A 12321-nucleotide genomic window follows, 5' to 3' on the forward strand; every position below is an offset into this window, starting at 1 on the left:
TTCTCCAAACCACAGGTGTTGCCAGAAAGCAAGACCCCAGGCCCTCTCCTGGTAGGCCAACCAACCACCTGGTTTGTCAGGGACTATCCAGGTTTTAGCATTGAGGGTGCCATGTCCCAGAAAGCCCCTCAATCCTGGGCAATCTGGGACAGTTGGTCACCCTATTGCTTGGCCCCCCTGAAGTCATCAGGACTTTGGGGGATGGGCCTGGGAGCTGGCTGACTGACCCCCTGGCGAGCCAATGATGAGGTGCCAGGCTGCTGCCAGAGGGAGGCTGTGGTGAGTGTGGCCATCTGGTCACCTCACACCAGAACCACAGGTGTAAATGGCCTAGTCTCTCTGGACCACTTCTCCTGTGGCCCTAAGTTTGAGGCCAGGCACACCTGGTCACTCCTAAGTGAGGGGTGGAGTGCCAGAGCTCCCCCCATCCCACCCACCTCTTAATCATGAGAGCAGACTCGATTTCCAGTTTCCCAGCCCGGGTTCCTATGTAAATGTCCTCAGCCCTGCTACAGCACCGCACAGTGCTCTCAGTGCAGCTCTCCCACTGTCTGCCCCCTGCTCAGGCTCCCGCCAATCCAGGGACCCAGCAGGGTTGAGGATGGAGTGCTGCGACCACCTCATCTTGGTCGGTCCTCAGGAAGCAATAAATAGAGGTTATCTTCTACTCCCCTCCCCAGCAACTTGCTTTCAGCACTAAAAACAAGGCCTCAAACCCCCAGGGGTCCGGAAAAGGCTTAGCAGTGCTTATTCCAGAGGCTCCAAGGTGCCCGATGGCTTGGAGGCAATTTGGAGGCATGTATTTCCTAAAAAGTCTCCAAGGAGTCCGAAAAAGGCAAAGGCATCCTGCCACCACTGCTTTTTCCAAATAACAAAGCTGAGAGAGGGCGAGGGATCTGCCCAGGTCTGTACAGAAGCTGTGAGTGCCCAGGGTCCCGGCTCCTGCCCCCACCTTGCCCCCTCCCTCCGGCCGTGCCAGGGCCCTCTACTGCTCTAAGCTACCCGTCTGGACCAGTCGCTCCCCACCCAGCACACACGGTTCCACCCACCCGCCCCCAGGCTGCCAAATTTGCCTTCCTACGGGCGTGAGACTCCCGCCCCTCAGGGTGCCAGGCCAGGTGGCCTCTGTCCCTTGCTGGGTGGGTGTGAGGAGGGGGGACTTAAGGTGGGGGGGGCTGTGCACCCTCTGGAGACATAAGCATGTCAAACTTGATGAGCGGCGGGGCAATCACCCGCACCTCGGCATTCAGCGGGTTGAAGCGGAGGTTGATGCTCTGCAAGGCTGGCATGGCGGCCAGCTTCTCCACGGGCACATCTGTCGGGGAAAGAGGGCACAGGTTAGGTGGGCTGGGGCCAGGCAGGAGAAAGGGACAATGGAACAGGAGGATGTTGACCATCACCTGCCTGCACACAGTGGTGAGGAGTGGCTCTCCATCACCCATGCACGCGCAGCCAGCTCCTGGGAGATGAGCTCCTGGGTGCCCAGGCCTGGGGACCCCCCAAGACATTACAACCACTTGGAGGAAAGCATCATAAAAAATCACCATACATGACTCTCAGACCTGAAAATCTAATAGAATTAGCCCTGCTGGGTTTTGGAATTGTTTGGGACCTGTGACTCCTGTTTTCTCCAACTTCTCCCTCTGGAATGGAAACATTTATCCTAAGCCTATCCCTCCATTGTGTACTGGAAGCAGATAACTTCTTCTCTAAGTTTCACAGGTCCACACAGGGAGGGGAACTGTGCCCAGGACAGACCACCCCCATAACCGATTACGATCAGTATTGTTTCTGAAAGAATTTAAGGCTTTTGAGATATTGTGATGGAATGAATGTATTTTGCATATAGAAAGAACACGTCTTCATGGGGTCCAGAAGGTGGCATGTGGTGGTCTGAAGCTGTATGCACCCCAGAAAAACATGTTCTTAAACTTAATCCATTCCTGTGGAGATGAACCCATTTTAAGTAGGAACTTTTGATGAGGTTTCTTCAGTTAAGGTGTGTCCCACCTCAATCAGGACGGGTCTTAATTCTATTACTGGAGCCCTTTATAAGCAGAATGAAATTCAGACATAGAGAGAGGAAGCCACAGGAGGCAAGAAGCTGAACATCAACGGACTCAGGAAGAGAAGGGAGAGACCAGCAGATGCTGCCATGTGCCTCGCCATGTGACGAGTTAAGGACCGAGAATCGCTGGCAGCCAGCCCCAGAACACCACAGTCCATGGGAAGAAAGCATCACGTTGGTGACACCTTGATTTGGACTTTTTCCCAGCCTCAAACCGTGAGCGAATAAATCCCCACTGTTTAAAATAAAAATCAAGTACCAGGATAAGGCAACAGCTACGTTAACAGCTGCGTTAACTTTACAGTTCCACACACCTAACCTTTAGGCTCACTCCATCTTAAGTCTGCCAGCAAATTACTCAACATCCTATCGGGATAATGATATAATATCATGGTGAGCTGTACAACATCCTCCAAAGAGGCCCCTAATTCCTATAACTTTTGAATGTGACCTTTGCAGATGTGATTCAATGCAGGATCCAGAGATGGGGAGATTATCAGGGTGAGCCCTAAATGTAATCACAGGTGACCCTATAAGCGGGAGGTAGAGGGGATTTTTACTAAGCAGAGAAGGTGATGTGATGTCGGAAGGAGACTGGAATCGTATGCTTTGAAGATGGAGGAAAGGGCCACAAGTCCAGGCACACAGGTGACGACTGGAGGCCGACAAAGGCAAGGAAACAGAACCTCCCCTCAGCGCCTCCAGGAGGGATGGCAGCCCAGTGAAGCTGAGCTCAGATTCCGGACCTCTAGAACTGTAAGAGAATAAATTTGTGTTGTTTTGAGCCACTACGTTTGTGCTGATTTGTTAGCAGCCACCAGAAATGAATACAAGTATATACCTCACTGAGCTGTTTCAGGAAGAATGAGATCATATATGTAGTCCACACCGTGCCCAGTGACTACTGGATATTATTAAAGAAAACTGGGGCCCAGAAAAGCTAAAGAACTTGCCTAACATCACCAGCGTATCATTAGCTGAGCCCAGATGTGAATCCTGGTTCTCTGAAAGGCTGCAGGGGCTCAGGGAGGGCACGGCCGGGTTGGGTGTGGAGGTGGCTGCTGGGTTAGGCCTTCAACGATGGACAGGATTTAAGTGAGGTTAAGAGGGGCATGTCTGTGGTTGAGAGAAGTAGGGGCACAAGAATGGGGGCAGAACGCCAAAAGGAGTGGGGAATGGAGCAGCTGGGGGGCTGTCTCAGTGGCCTCTGGAGGCTTGCAGGCCCAGACCCTGCAGTGGGTCTGGAACAGTGAGCACTGTGGGACCTCAGCCGAGGGAGCCAGGCACTCCCATCTGGGCCAACTTAATCTGTTCTTCCTACTTTGGACCACCAGGATGGGGGAGTCTCTACTTGGAGGGTACACACTGTGGGTAAGAGACTGACTCCAGACCATCTGTGTTCAAATCACAGCTCTGACATTTTCTAGCCATGTGTCCTTGGGCCTGGTAATCAAACTGTCTGTGACTCAGTTTCCTCATCTGTAAAATGGGAGTAACAGTAGTATCTACCCAATGGAGTTGGTGTGAGGATTAAAGGAGTGGTTAATTCAAAGCACTGAAAACCGTGGCTGGACACACAGTAGGCAGCCAGGAGTGAATGTCAGGACACTCAGGACGAGAGGCTGGGGTTGCCCTGGATGGACAAGCCCCCTCTGAGCACAGGCCCTGGCGGTATCCTCTCTGCCCTGATCCAACCCTATGAGCAGCCCCACTTCCCAGATCCCAGATGGCCTCCACCCCAGCCTGGGATAGGGCTGGGGCCTCACCCCTCCCATGTCCTGCAAAACTTCAGGCCAACGGTGACGGCCACAACCAGCTCCTGTCCGCTCCTGGGCACCGTGCACTGCCCAGAGCGGAGGGTTCTTTATGTGTTGTTCTGTTTTTAACTCTGAAGCACACTGGTGTGTGTCATGCACATAATTTTTTTTTAATTTTTTTTTTTTACTAAGAGAAGTTTTAGGTTTACAGAAAAGTCATGCAGCAAATAGTTCCCATGCTCCCATTATGCATGTATTTTTAATTTAGGTAAACGGTACTGTGCTACACATCTCATTCTATTTCTATATTTTTTTCACTAAGCACCAATATTTTAAATTGAGATATACATACCATAAACTGCTCAGAGTGCACGTAGGTATATAGTCTGATTTTTTACATATGTGTAAACACTCGCGTAACCTCCGTCCAGATCAAACATAAAACATTTCAGTTCATAGAAACGAAAGAAGATTATAGGTTAAAGGGGCTGGGGGAAGGGGGTAAAGGGGAGTTACTGCTTAATGGGTGCAGTTTCTGTTTGGGGAGATAAAAAAGTTTTGGTGATGGATGGTGATGATGGCAGCACAGCATCGTGAGTCTCGTTAATGCCACTGAAACGTACGCTTGAATATAGATAAAATGGGAAGTTTTGGGTTATATATGTGTTACTATATTAAAATTAAAGTAAAAATTTCGAAAACCCCATAAAGCTCCTTTGTGACCCATTCCAGGTTATACCCCTGGATTTTTCTCATCATTAATTTGGCCTGTTTTTGAACTTACTATAAATGGAAACATATACTATGTGCCTGGCTTTCATGCAACTGTGTTTAAATTTCCAGCTTAAGAATTTTTTTACTTGGAACATTTTGAAAATTATTTTCTTACGTCACTCTTTCTTTCCCTTTTTGCTTGGAAATAATTTCCAATTTACAAAAAAAGTTGCAAAAACTAAAAACAGTACAAAGAACACCATAAACCCTTTACCCAGATTTCATCAACTGGCAACATTTTACCCTATTTTATCATTTGCGCACTCTCTCTTTGTCTGTCTCTGTCTCTCTCTCTCTTTCTATACACACAAACTCAAATTTTTTCCGAACCATTTGAGGATAATATAAACAACTAATATACCTTTACCCCTATTTCAGTGTGTATTTCCTAAGAATAAAGACATTCTCTTGTATAATCACAGTGCAGTTATCAACTTCATAAATTTGCATTCTTACAATACTTTTCCCAAATATGTCACCCATATTCCAGTTTTGTCAACTGACCGAATAACGTCCTTCTATAGCATTTCCCTCCTCAAGTATAAGATCCAGGCTAGGGTCAGGTATTGCATTTAGTTGTCATTTCTCTCCGGACGCCTTTAATTTGGAGGCACAGCCTTTCTTTGCTTCTATGACATTGACATTTTTATCAGCATTTGTGGAGAATGCACCAGCCCTCCTTTTTAATAGAGCATTCCTCATTTTGTGTTTATTCAGCATTTCCTCATGATTTCATTGGAATTAGCTGAAAAATTCAGCTAGAAAACTGCACAGGTGATGCATCTTTCTCAGGGTATCACATCAAGAGACACACTATGTCCATTTGTCCCTCTATGTCCACCTGTCCATCCTAAGTCATGTTAATTTTGATCAGCTGGTCAAGGTATTGTCTGGTTTCTTCAGTATAAATACTGTGGATTTCTTTTCCTCCCCGGCAACTAATGAGCAGTCTGTGGTGACACACTTTAAGACCATGCAAATATCCTGCTACTTGTCAAGATTGAGAATCCATTGCCCCCAGATTCAGCATCCACTGATGATTTGTAGCCACTCTGATCTTTACTGCGATGGTTGCAAAACTATTTTCCAACTCCAGCACTCCCTTGGCCTCTACTGCAAGCAAGAGTCCACTCTTCATTCTCAATTATCTATTTATTATCATTATAGACGCTTAGGTTTCCAATTCATGATTGTATTTAATTATTTTGGTGCTCTAGTTGCCCCCAATTAGGCCAGTGGGAGCCCCTTCAATCTGGCTCCTGTGTCCGTGACCCGCCCCCATCATTTTCTGGGTACATTTCCTTTCTGGCATATCAAGATGTATCAGGCTCCTCTTGACCCTTCCCTGCCTCCACCCGGAAGCAGCCATTTCTCTGAGAAGCCCTGGTTGCTCTTCCCACTGCATCCCAAGGCCACGTGCACGTGGACTGCCTGGAACACTGGGCACTCAGCACCCTCCTCCTCTCCACTCTGCCAGCGATGGACACCAGGGCCTCCATCTGCCCTCCAGGGCTGGTAAGACAACGTCCGATGGTGTCTGCCGGGAGCAGCACTGACGGCGGGGTCAAGGATATGTGTGTGTGCTTCATCTGACTGCTCTCCAGAACCCCTGCTGCCTCAAGGCTTTCAGAAGAGGTGCCCCGACCTGCCTGCCCCCAACCCTAGGCAGACACTAGCCCCTGACCTTCCCCAAGTGTCCTTGCTTCCCAAGCCCTAGAGCCCCGAATGAGGGCTGGGGCAGTGTCTGGGGCTCCAAAGCCCAGGAAGTGGAAAAGGAAGGAAAGTCCACACTAGACTATGCTTTCAGCTTTGGAAAGAGTCCGCACAACTGAATCCCCTAAAGACAGACACTCTCCTCCCCTCTGGGCTTGGTAATTGAGCTGTAATTACCCTCCCCCCTTCCCTGCACCCAGCTCCCCCGGGGAGATAAGGAAGGGGAGGCCAAGAGCTCCCGAGAGTGTAGAGGGTATATGTATATCACACTGGAGTTTATAAAGCACTTCCATATCTGATCCTTCCATAACACGGAAGTAGAGTAGGGTTCCTCTGCCCATTTTACAGATGAGGAAACTGAGGCTCAGAAAAGGTTGGGCACTCACAGGCACAGAGCTATTAAGAAGCAGAGCTGGCACCGTGGGACGGAGAACATCTTCTTGACCAAAAGGGGGATGTGAAAGGAAATGAAATAAGCTTCAGTGGCAGAGAGATTCCAAAAGGAGCCGAGAGGTCACTCTGGTGGGCACTCTTATGCACACTTTAGACAACCCTTTTTAGGTTCTAAAGAATTGGGGTAGCTGGTGGTGGATACCTGAAACTATCAAACTACAACCCAGAACCCATGAATCTCGAAGACAGTTGTATAAAAATGTAGCTTATGAGGGGTGACAATGGGATTGGGAAAGCCATAAGGACCAAACACCACTTTGTCTAGTTTATGGATGGATGTGTAGAAAAGTAGGGGAGGGAAACAGACAGACAAAGGTACCCAGTGTTCTTTTTTACTTCAATTGCTCTTTTTCACTCTAATTATTATTCTTGTTATTTTTGTGTGTGTGCTAATGAAGGTGTCAGGGATTGATTTAGGTGATGAATGTACAACTATGTAATGGTACTGTAAACAATCGAAAGTACAATTTGTTTTGTATGACTGCGTGGTATGTGAATATATCTCAATAAAATGATGATTTAAAAAAAAAAAAAAAAAAAAGAAGCAGAGCTGGGAGCCGCGGTTTGCTGCCTCCTGATTCAGTGTGTTCCAAATGTCCATGCTCAGCTGGGTTAGTGGGGATGGCAGGGGAGAAAGCGATCCAAAGGTTTTAAGCCTGAATCAGCAGGCAATCCTACAGGTACTCGAGTTCCCAGAGGCCTCTTCTCCCCACAGCTGCCAGCCTAAGATGTTCCTAGCAAGTTTGCAGGGATTTGGGCCTTTGCAATCTCTGTGTTGGGTCACGTTTTGTTGGTTGTAAGAGTTTTTTTTTTTTTCTTTTTTTAAAAATAATTAATTGAGGTGAAATTCACATACCATAAAATTAATCCTATTAAAGTGAACAAGTTGGTGGCATTTAGTACAACCAGTGTCATGCAACCACCACTTCAATCAAATTCCAAAACTTTCCAAAAGGTGGTGGCTTTATTTGAAACTAATACACTAAATGCTTAATTGAAGCAGGCTAGAATAGGGCACTTGGGGCAGGCCAGGGGCATCGGTCAGTTCAAATGGAGAGTCAGCATCAAATCATAGTTGAGATAGCCAGATGGAGAGCAGGAAGGAGGGGGCCAAGCAAAAGGAAAACCAAACCCTATCAAGACCAGCTGAGATAGACAGGTGGCGGGAGAAAGGTGGGGCTGGGTGGAAGGAGAACCAGATCCCTAATTCCCAGAATCAGCTGAGATAACCAGACGGAGGGAAAAGGAGGGGTTAAGCCAGGGTTGGTGGAGAATGGAAATTTTCACCCTCAACCCCAGCCTAAAGCACAGCAACAGGCTGACATAAAACCTGGACATAGCTCAACCCCACGTGGCCCCTCTCTTGGGGCCTGCCCGCGCTGACCTGTAAACTGTGTGTTCCTTCTTATCAACCTTTGCTATTTCCCCAATGTGTGCTGGCTTTTTCAAATAAACTTTACTGCTGGCCACTATTCCTTTTGGCCCTGAATTCTTTCTTGAGACAAGAAAATGAACCTGCACCGGAGCTCACCTCAGGTGCCAACCGGGCTCCAGCAACATAATGACCTAAGCTCTTACACGAAGTAAATAATTTAATCCTCACAAAAGCCACAGGAGGTGGGCACTATTATCATCTCCATTTTATAGATGAGAAAAGAAAATGTGGAGAAGCTGAGTAACTTGCCCAAGGCCCACAGCCAGGACGTGCTGGAGCCAGGATGTGAAGCCAAGCCCATGATCTTCACGCCACCCCCCTCATGGGAGCCCTCCAAGGCGAACCCTCAGTTGTGGTAAAGAGAAAACCAAAACAGTCTTCCTGCAGGGCTCCTCTGTCCACCCAGCCAGGAGCAGCTCCCTCCACAGCCTCCGATGCCAGCAGAAGCCAGCGGGGAGGGCAGAAGTCAGGCTCTCTGGGTCCTGCAGGCCCCATGGCGGGATCTCCTTGTTCTGAGAAAGGGTTTCCTTGAGGTTGGTTCCTGAATCTTCCAGGCCTCCTTGGGTCACGGTGTAGAACAAGCTCATCCCTGCCTGTTCATAACAATACTTCTCAAACCTACACCTCACAGAGCAGTCCCGCCTTCTTCAGGCAAACACCCCCAGATCCTTCACCTCATGTAAGGGGAGGATGCACAGGCCTTGCAGGCAGAGAGATAAGCCTAGCTTTGCCAGACACTGGCGGCAGAGCCCTAGCAGGCTCCATGTCAGCCCTGAACCTGAGCGTCCTCCCCTGTAAAACGGGGTAAAACAGGGAGGCCAGGAGAAATCGAAGAGGCAGCTGAATGCCACGTGCAGCAGTGCTCAAGCAGCACGCTCTCTGCAGGTGCAGGGCCCTCCTGTTCCCTGCTCCCTGCCACTAGCCTGGGGCCTGCATCAAGCACACTGGCCATGCCACATCCAGGAGGAGAAATCCTACAGCTTCTGTGGTGTGAAGACATCAGCCACAGAGCTCGGCCAGCAAGGTCCTGGCCTGAGTTCTAGATGAAAGATTATGTGGAAAGGGAACAGGAGTCGAGTCTTGGGTTTCTCCTGCAAGCCCACAGCTCCCTGTGCTACCACTCACAGATTAGAAGAACCAGATGTGACCTCTGCTGAGAGGCGAGACAGCCAAAGGGAAGGTTCTGGGAAGCACTCATTTTCATAGGCTGTTGGTTTGGGGCTGTACAGATCAAGGCAAGGAGACCTTCAGAGCTGGGCAGGCCCACCTCGAAGTTGAGGAAACTGAAGCACAGCAGGAGGAAGCAACCCCGGGTGGCAGGATGATGATGAGACTCACCCCTTCAAGAGGAGCTATGCACAGAAGCCCCCAGGCCCTGGGATCCTGTCACAGGGAAGCCATTGTCCTCTTTTAGCACCTTGGGATGACCTGGACTCTGAGCTCCCTGAGGACAGGGTTCTGTTGATTAGACCGGGGAGCACAGGAATGCTCGAGCTCCTGAGGAAAAAGACTTTCCTTTGTCTTTGAATTCCCCTAACACCAAGCCTGGCACTTGTACGTGGTGGGCACAAAAGGCCATTCTGGGTAGCTGGGAGGGAGTTACTAGAGGGGGCTGGGTCCCAAGGCAAGAAGAGTGGCTCTAGGGCGGCACGTGGGGCTGGTCAACACCTGTGTGGCAAGGAGGACCATGATGGGTGGGGAGACAGAGCGAGCAGTGAAGGAGGGGCACCCAGAAGCCAAGGCAGACTGGGGAGGTTCAGATATGGAAAGCAGCAGAGACCAGGCTGCTTCCAGAACACAGGGTTAGAAGTGACTCCTGGGAGAGAAGAAAAGCAAGATCTATCCACCTCTTTCAGCTATCTCAGGAGCTCATTGATGCAAATGTCACATTACTTAACTGCCTCCAGCCTTGGGCCCGGTGGAGGGGCCTGCGGGCATGGGGGCTTGGGGGACCTACTGGGGTGGGTGCTGCCTTTTTGAGGTGTGGGGAGGGAAGGGGCTGCCCATAGTAGTTCTTGGCTGACAATGTGAGCTGGGCCCCCATTTTCCTTACCAATAATGGCCGGGAAGAAAAGGGACGAATTGCTTGGAAGCTTCACATTCTCTGCTGAGAGGGTCATCCCACACGCAATGGCCACCACTGCCACGCAGCAGCAACGTGGGTAGGTGGGGCAGAAGAAAACCCCCTTGCATTGTAAAGTCATGTCACATTTCACCCCCATGGGACACAGAGAGCAATCAAGGTCCAGGGAGGTTTAGCACCTTGTCCAAAGGGGCCAGGCGAAGGAGGTGGCGCCTGGCAACTGATACGTGAGGGTTTGCTACCAAATGGGCCCTGAGCTAGATGGTTTCTCACAATGACCCATTTTGCAAATAAGGAAACCAAGCCTCAGATCTGTGACTTGCCCAAGGTCACTGTGGTGGTTTGAAGCTGTACATGAATCCCAGAAAAACATGTTCTTAAGGTTAATCCATTCCTGTGGATGTGAACCCATTGTAAGTAGGACCTTTCGATGGAGCTGCTGCAATAAAGCATGTCTCACCTCAATCAGAACGGGTCTTAATCATTTTACTGGAGTCCTTTATAAGAAAATGAAATTTAGACAAAGAGAGAGAAAGCCACAGAAGTAAGAAGCTGAAATCAACAAAACCTGAAAGAGAAGGGAGAGACCAGCAGACAGACACTCCCATGTGCCTTGCCATGCAAGGGGAGCCAAGGATCACCGGCAGCCGGTCTTCGGGAAGAAAGCATTGACTTGATTTGGACATTTTCCTGGTCTCAAAACCATGAGCAAAAAACTCCTGTTGTTTAATGGTATTGCCTAAGAGCCTGGGAAATGAAAACAGTCACCAAGACAGTAGTGATGGAGGCAGGACAGCACCTGATCCCAAAGCTCATCCCACACCACAGAGGGCAAGGCCAGAGCCACAGTGTCCGACCTCCTTCCCCTGGCCCCTGAGCCTCAGAAGGAAATCAGAACAGTCAGGTTTCGCTGAGCCACTCACTAAGGGGTGAAGCCTGGGCTGAGGATGTCACATCCTTGACTGTCAACACATCCTCACTGCAGAGATGGGAGCCTGAGGCTCTGAGCCACTGAGTCACTCCATCTCCCCACCTGCCACTGGGTACCGATTCTGTCTCGGTTTCCCCTTGGAAAAAAGAGGAAATTGAACTAGTAGACTCCTGAGGACCCTTCTAACTCTGGACTCTTTGACTCCTCCGTCCCTCAGCCAAGGAAGCCAGCAGCTGGCATAGAGGCCAGTGTTCCTGAGAGTGGGAACAGGGTCTCCCTGGATGCTGCTTGGTGGGGCATGAAGACCAGCTGCAGCCCAGCCCTTGCAGCGATGCCCTGCAGCTCCAGGACTAGCGAGGCAGTGCTGCCTGAGTTCTCAGCCTCTGCCACGTCCACAACTACTACCCAGCTGGCCTCTGGATCCGTGGCATTCTCTAACCCACTCTGCTGCAGGGCAGTGTTGGCTTTCACAGGCAAAGGGCAGGGATTAGGTGGATCTTCCTTCCCTAAATTAACTGCTAAAGTCAATTGAGCAGCTTAGAGGAAGGAGCAATGGGGCCACTGGACCGTGTCTGAGCTGGCAGAATCAATAAGCTGGAGCAGCCAAGGTGGGAAGCAACAAGCCTGAGGGGCAACCCAAAATTTCTGGATAATGCTTAAAGAGATCATTGATGTTCACGGCATGCTGACAAGAGGGGTTTGGTGGAGAGGAGGATATGAAATGATCTGCGTTTTGTGGATGGGAGAACTGAGGCTTGGAGAGGTGACATAAGCTTCCTGAAGCTGCAAGGCACACTTGAAGCCCAGTGACAACAGGGCACCTGGAGCGGAAGAGGAGCCTCAGCAATTCCCTCTGTGCCAGGTGCCACCTTCTCTGCACCACTCACTGATGTCCTGATCCTCGAACCGCAGCTCAAAGGCCACCTCCTCTACGTTGCTCCCTTTTGCCCCCCCACCTCCGTGACTCGTTATACCACACTCCTGTCAGGCATCATGTGTGCAACCTGTGAACGTGTCTGTTCACCTCTATGAGTGTGGTACCCAGCCCAGTGCCCACAGGGCTGCCCAGGAAGAAGGAAGGCATGTCTTACCTCCTGAACTAGACCA

General features: G+C 49.9%; 1 protein-coding gene across 2 annotated transcripts in view; it reads right to left on the reverse strand.

Annotated features, from left to right (window-relative positions):
- Positions 1 to 1032: 1032 nt before the first annotated feature.
- LRRC20 (leucine rich repeat containing 20) overlaps positions 1033 to 12321 on the reverse strand; it is an 80271-nt gene continuing 68982 nt past the window's right edge. For both annotated transcript variants that reach the window (XM_037805115.1, XM_037805114.1), the window contains one exon: positions 1033 to 1315. In XM_037805115.1, coding sequence (XP_037661043.1) covers positions 1161 to 1315 — 155 coding nt within the window. In that variant the 3' untranslated portion in view covers positions 1033 to 1160. The remainder of the gene's footprint in view (positions 1316 to 12321) is intronic.

Source organism: Choloepus didactylus, chromosome 15 (genome assembly GCF_015220235.1).
Source record: "Choloepus didactylus isolate mChoDid1 chromosome 15, mChoDid1.pri, whole genome shotgun sequence".
Taxonomy (NCBI): domain Eukaryota; kingdom Metazoa; phylum Chordata; class Mammalia; order Pilosa; family Megalonychidae; genus Choloepus; species Choloepus didactylus.